This window comes from Labrus bergylta, chromosome 16 (genome assembly GCF_963930695.1).
Source record: "Labrus bergylta chromosome 16, fLabBer1.1, whole genome shotgun sequence".
Lineage (NCBI taxonomy): Eukaryota > Metazoa > Chordata > Actinopteri > Labriformes > Labridae > Labrus > Labrus bergylta.
This window is the reverse complement of record NC_089210.1, coordinates 23,711,627-23,718,661: the sequence shown is the minus strand read 5'-3', so window position 1 is coordinate 23,718,661 and position 7,035 is coordinate 23,711,627. Positions and strand designations below refer to the sequence as shown.

Sequence of the window (7,035 nt, the reverse complement as noted above, 5' to 3'; positions counted from 1 at the left end):
CATCTTGTTATGTAATTCATGCTTTGATAAACTGATTTAATGAGTATTAATTCAAATGTAGTTTCTGGGAGGACAAGTGACAGTACCCATTTTTAGTCCAAGCCTGAGCTTTGTGGCAGTTTCATTGGCTAATGTGGAAAAAGCCCCGCGGCAGCAGCCACTTCCTATGTAGAACCCAATCAAACCGGCTCACTGCCTTCCTCTGGACGTGTCGGATCAATAGATCCCCGACTACGTCTCATGCTGTCAGAATGCAGCTCTGGATGGAAACTAACTCTGTTTATGACAGATGTATCATACTGCAAACCTTGATTCACCTCAGATACAACAGTATTGATCCCATCTGATGCATAATGGGGCTGTATTTATGTTTTGGCTGGATAAGAGTAGTTGGTCGGCGATCTCACTACCCTGGCTCCGTCCTCCGTAGAGTATCGGTGTGTTATGTAATCTGTGTGTCAAGAGATCACACTGACAGAATTGAGTTTTTTCTATTTAAAAATCTCTGAAAAAAAGTGAAAAAGATATCAGCCAATCACACTCAAATTCAAACTGTGTGACCTTTGGGTAATAGGAAGTTTAAAAGTAGTCCCCCTGTGTATTCTACACAAGTTGCTCTGTATGCACTTATTGTCAGTTTCATAATAGAGACCAGGAAAAGTGGATGGCATGTTCTTTCCACCGCTGTCATTGGAAATGACTTCCAGCAGAGCCGGCTGATATATGGCATGGGGTCTCTTTGGACCTTCGCAGCACTGGAGTGAGTGACTTTAGTGGGTTAGAGTAATTGATGTTTTGAGCTCTGACAGCTAGCAGCCTGAAATTTGGGCCACAGCTCCAGAAACAGGAGCAGCATGTCCAGATGTTCCACAGTATGGGTCAAAATGCAAATTAAAAAAAAATCTTGCACAGTACGCTGCAGAAGCACGGCTGAGCTCACGTGACCACAGAAAGGTGGCTAACAGTCCAAAGCTAATATAGACGCAGTATCACTTGTTCACAATCATTGTGTCAACCTCATAATGATTTTGTTGCATTTTTATTGAAAAAAAAAAGACATAAACAGTTTTCAACAACTGCAATATCAATATACAGTATTTGCCTTATAATTTACAAAAGATAAAAAAAAATCTGTACAGTCTGTGGTTTGTGCAGGAAGGTGGGAAGACCCTGGTAGAAAAATAAAGACCTAAGACAGGAGAGTTGTCAATGAATGATCAGATAAAGCATTTTTTATGAAGTTTTTCTTAACCAGAGATGCAGAGAAGAGTTCTGGTTCCCACTGACAAAATGTGAATGTGCCACAATAAAACCTTCTAAAAAAAAAATAAAAAAATAAAAATTAAAGCTCAATCTTCCATAAGACTGGAGTCAAGAAATCGTACTCAACAAACCTGCTCTTTATAAAGACAAAGCGAGGGCCCATTCAGAAACGACAAATTAACTTCACAAGACCTGCAGTGGTGAAGTGTGAGGGTTACCTGGGATGTTTCCGAATTCTGCACGTCAACACTGATGTTAATATTAAGCAGACTAAGTCAAAAGCAAATGATTGAACGTTTCAAGAGCCAACCTGTGCTAGATGAGGACAAGTTCAAACCAACATAAACTCACAGATAGTTGAGTCTTATATTTACACATTTGGCTTTTGTGGGGGGCAGGGTTGGGGGGCTTTTTGGTGAGGAAAAAGTGCACTAAAGCTTTGGAAAACACACTGACAGAATCATGCTCGTCTACATCTACAAATCACATCGTAGGCTGCAACTGCAATCTTCAAAACGGATACTTGTAAAGACAAATAATACATTTTGGCTCCTAGATTTCCCTCTAAACATACAATATGTAACTTAGCAGCACTTTATCGTCAACATTCAGAACCTCGGCTCAGGGGCTGAACTTCCTGTCACATTCTCCCATCGACCTGTATTGCACATTAGAACATGAAGACCTTCAAGAAAGGGCATGAGCATACTGCACAGAGAATCACCTTTTAATGTTTGTTTCTATTTGTTTTTCTGCGACAACTATTGCAGTGTGTGCTTACTGGAAGCCAAACCTTCCCACCAGGACTGACTCTTTTTTTTAAGGCACACACATTGCAAAAAGAGGCCGTACTTAGACAAGATGATAGTTTGATGAGCATAGAGTACTTGAGCTCGCCATTTGTGAAAGATATCTTTGTCCTGCGTTGCATCATGAGAACACAAAGACCACCACAATGAACAGAACCATCAACGCTATTTGCTATGAGACCAGCTCATTAACAAACCTTTACACCGCAGGTGTTGTGACATTTTACGTACCTTTTGAATACGAGTTTTGAATTAAAAATAAATCACATATAGGTTGGCATTTAAATAAAATCTCTTACTATTTAAATGAGATATACTGAAGTCATTTTAGGAGTCACAACCTTTAGTGACATTAAGGCCAAAAATCAGCTAATGTACCGAAGATGCTTGTTGACAAATTTCAAGTTGGGAACTTGCAATTCAATAAATAATACATCACAGTTTTTTTAGCAAACATTTTGTTTTGCTTCTTTTTCCAATTTGGATATCTTTCTAATATTTAAAGACAGACTTCACAGTGTGTAAGGGATGGCATGTAACCCATCTCATACCTCAAGCTTCATGCAACCCTTTAATGTATTACCCACTTTCACCATAAACAACCAGTATGTCAGGTTTTCCCATGGTGTCTTATGGCTAATCTTTTGCATAGAGGACTTCATACTCAAATCACAGTCTTGCATTAAACAGCATTCAGGACCAAATTCAAGCTAGTTTTAACACACCCTGCAGTATTGTTTAACTCTTCTTTATCTCAGTAGTCATATCTCTGATTCTGCCGTTAAAGGCCTTGTTTCCAAAGGCAAAGAGTCTGGATTGCTTTCAGAGTCCGACACCACATCTGTGTTGGTGTCCTCAAGTGCAAAGACCTCAACACCCTTCATCTCCTTGTTGTCCTCCTCCTCAAACTCCTCCTCCAACTCCACTTTTTCCAGAGCCACCTCATTCTCGTAACAAAAGGAGTTCCTCTGACTGGAGGCATTGGAATTCCTCTCGGCTAGTTCCCTGGCACTGCAGTCAGGTGTGCTGGGCACCTCGTATGTGTTTTCAAAGCGTGAGTAGTCCACTTTGTAGTAGTTCTTCTCCTCAAAGAGCACGGGCTCGAAGCGGTGGCCCCAGAGGATCTCACTGGCCACGTAGGAGCTCCGACATTGCGTTGTCATTGCTGTAGCCTCGACCATGCCCTCCAGGATCACGACGATCTCAAACTCTGATGTCTCCAACTCCTGTTTGCTCATCTCATAGAACGGGCTGTCCTCATCAATCTCATGAACGATGGTGATTGGTGACACCAGGAAGATTCTGTCAATGCCACTGTCGAAGCCCACGTCAATGTCCACCTGATCCAGAGGGATGTACTCGCCCTCAGCGGTGGTGCGGGACTTGAGTAGCTGGGCCCTGACGTGGGCTTCCACCAGGTGACTCTTCCTCAGGTTCCCCACGCGCCACATGAGGCAAAGTTTACCGTCCCTCATGGCCACAGTAGCATAATGGCTGAACACCAGGGTCTCGTTCCTCTTTTTGGGCTTGGCCATCTTGGCCATGACTGCACCGATGATGAAAGCATCGATGATGCAGCCCACAATGCTTTGGAAGACAACCATGAAGACCGCAACAGGGCATTCCTCTGTTACATATCTATAGCCGTAGCCAATAGTGGTTTGGGTCTCCACGGAGAACAAAAAGGCAGCCGTGAAGCTGTCCACGTTGGAAACGCACATTTGAGTCTCGTTGTCTAAGTCCCCGTAAGAGAGGGCCACTAACCAGAAGACAAAGCCAAAAAACAACCAAGAAAGCAGGAAAGAAAGGCAGAACACGAGCAGCATCCATCGCCAGCGGATGTCCACACAGGTGGTGAAGATATCTGCCAGGTACCGCTGGCCTTTCTCGCTCATATTGATAAACTGCACGTTGCAGTGGCCATCCTTCCTGACAAAGCGGCTCTGATGTTGGTGCTCCGTGTGCACCTTGTTGACATTGCCATTTCCGTAGCCATTTGGGACGGCAATGGCGGCCAGCTTCATGCCATCTTCCTCAGAGGACACAATGCTGTAACGGTGGCTTCGCACACTCCCCATTGCTGCCGCCTGGGGGGGCTGGGCCGAATCTGCTTTGGAAAACAGTCTAAGTTTTTGGTAGAAGCGTTGGAGAAACAGTTTTGAATGATCCAAGGGCCAAACTCAGCTGGAAATAGGGAACTAGATCCTGCGGGGAAACGAGGGCGGCTTGGGCCTGTGCTTCTGCAGGCGTGCTGTGCACCTTTGATGAGGACGGGTCACTCCTCACTGACGGCTGCTTTGAACCTCATCAGTGAAGTGAGCTGTGGAAATAACGGGCAGAGAGAAAAACAGGTTTAAAGTAATTGGCAGGAACCAGAGCATAGATCAGTGTGTGTGGGTGTGTGGTTCCCTTCTGTCTAAATAATGCATTGCACACTCAAAGTTAGCTGCGCACTGCCAGCATCCACAGATAATGTTTAAGCGATGTATGCAGTGTGGTTTTAAAAGCATAGGAAATATATTGTTGAGCATTAAGAGTAGTAGATAAGACATATAATTCAAGCACTAAGAAAGCTGACAAAGTGGGAGAGGATGTTTACCCTGCTTAATGCAAGTATTAATTAGGCATGTTAGTCACTGGGGAGCTGAGTCGAATTAAAGATCGTGTTCATGTGAATCCAGCGAGCTGCTAGTACAAAGTAGCAGCTTTGTAGGAGTGTACCCACACGCTGCACACACATAAGTGAGACGGCAATGCATTACATGTTGCTTGTGTTTAAAAGCTTGTTTAAAAACTCTCAGATGTTATTAAATTCCATGCTATTGAGAGTAAAGTCAGGTCGCACATGCATGACCAAAACTAATTCTCACCACCAGCGGGGTTGCATGAGGGTTTCCAGCTTTTCCTAGAGGATGGCTGTCTTTCTCTGAAAACGGTAACCTTGCACCCTATGTAACAGAGTCACAAGGACAGCTAAATTAGAAAAGCTATCGACTCGGTGTGTGGCCTGAAAGGTCCAATAAAATGCAGCACCACAGGCTACAACAGGCCACGGTCAGCCGGGCATGTTCTGTTCTTGCCAAAATAACTCCCCACCTCCAGGTTTGACATCTCTCACATCTGAAACTCAAATAATCCAAAAAGAGACAAACTATGACATGAAGTCGAATGGCCTACTTTTGTTTTTAGAAAGTATTCAAATTTCACTTTTGAAAGCACTTTGCAATATCAGAACATTTTTCATATTCCATCATGCTGTTGCGTTTAAATGAAACTGAACTGAAAGTGATTGAATTTCATGTGGGTTGAGTTGTGCAGGACACGATCCTAAATCCCCCCACATCTTCTTTGTTTTTCTAAACTCATGATGTCACTGCTGGGTCGACTACAAATAGCAACCTGTCACGCATACTATTGGGAATATGGGGCCCAGTCCATTCACAGATCAATGCGTGCCAAATCATTTGCTTTATGGCATTCCAGTGATTTTACATCATGTTTAAAACAGTGAATTCATCTTCAACACATTTTTTGCATCAAGCAAATTACATTAATACACAAATATTAAATGAGAAATTCACAGGGTTTAGACCAGGTCAACTACCTTATTTCAAGCAAATAATCCAGTTTTTCATTCTTTCACAAGTTTTGTTTTTTGACTGCACTGAAGCATAGAATGTACATATGTATAATGCATGATGAGAGAAGTGAAGTTGAAGAGGGCTGCTAAATGGACATTTGTGTGGTACTTTCTAACTTTAGCAGCCTACACTTCACAGACCATACAGTGAGAATCAAATCTCAGACTTTTTTTTATGGTGTTGATGCTCTGACACTGAGCACATTTCAAACAGAGGTCTCTCCCTCTCGCTGCCTCACGATGGATCTGTCACACAGTTTTATTGAGTTTCTCCTCGCTGGAGTTTCATCTGCTCACTATATCACAGCTCTCATTGTTGCTGGATGGTAAAAAAAAAAATGGTGACAGAGGGCTGCACAAACTGTGATTGTTTGTTTTGCATGTGTTCTCCTTTAGAGCCGACAGCTGAGGCAGATGGAAACTGGTTACATAAAGCTGCTCTATTTATTATTACACAAATCAATAACTTTGGCCAATCACCCCGCAGATTGTTGTAAGCTTCTGCAGATTGTATTCGTGATTTCAAATTATTAACTTCAGTTATTTCCATTTCATCAGTTTCATTCTACAGGATCGTTGAAGTATTTGAGAGTTCAGATGCACTGAGCTTCATGAGCTAAATAGTTATGACGTAATAGTGTTTAAAACGAGCACAGATTTGGACCGGATACGAGCTGAAACATCAATTAGCAGGTGTATAAAATACGCAGCCAATAATATAATTAATTATAATTATAATAAATTTAAAGATGATGTTCTTATTACAGATCATCAGTATGGACATGAGATCACATCAGTTATTGCAGACAGCATGTAGTCTATATTACTGACTCATATCTATCTACCATTTGATAAAAGTCTTTCTCCCGAGCTACATCACAGTCGTAACAGGTATTATTATGTCCAGCTTATTACACCTACCTGTTGGTCCTCTCTGTGCATATCTGCCGTCTTCTTGTCGTGATAATTCCCATATGTGCCAGTTTTGCACACTGCACTCTCCCTTTTCTTCGTACTGCTCTTTTGTTATGTTCACTAAGCTTCACGTCTGGCGCGGAAAATCCTGCCATAACCCTCTCCAGTAATACTGAGGAAGATGTTTGAGGATGCAAAGACAGACTTTTTAAACACGTGTGCCTATCCCCGCCTCCATCCGGCCAGCGGCCAATAGGATGCTGCAGCGCCTGTTCGAGGGAGTACAGGCCTACTTTGATGGTGAAATCGGTGATCACCATCACTGATGAGTGATATTAAGTGTGTTGAGTGAACACAAGGTGGCAGTGTAGAGCCACACAAGCTAATTCACCTGGAACATGCGTCACA

General features: G+C 42.7%; 1 protein-coding gene across 2 annotated transcripts; it reads right to left on the bottom strand.

The window, feature by feature from the left end:
• Positions 1–1,023: 1,023 nt before the first annotated feature.
• Positions 1,024–6,946, bottom strand: LOC109993889 (inward rectifier potassium channel 2). Of its 2 annotated transcripts, XM_065965044.1 has the most exons (3): positions 6,634–6,946; positions 4,943–5,020; positions 1,024–4,392 (listed from the first exon to the last, which is right to left on the bottom strand). In XM_065965044.1, the coding sequence occupies exon 3, from the start codon at positions 4,148–4,150 to the stop codon at positions 2,834–2,836; it is 1,317 nt and encodes a 438-aa protein (XP_065821116.1). In that variant the 5' UTR covers positions 4,151–4,392; positions 4,943–5,020; positions 6,634–6,946; the 3' UTR covers positions 1,024–2,833. The 2 variants fall into 2 exon arrangements, with proteins under 2 accessions (XP_065821116.1, XP_020502670.1); XM_020647014.3 differs by lacking the exon at positions 4,943–5,020.
• Positions 6,947–7,035: the final 89 nt, after the last annotated feature.

Bases quoted from the DNA above. Each gene is read 5' to 3' on its own strand.
- LOC109993889 (XM_065965044.1), bottom strand. From the start codon at position 4,150: ATGGGGAGTGTGCGAAGCCACCGTTACAGCATTGTGTCCTCTGAGGAA.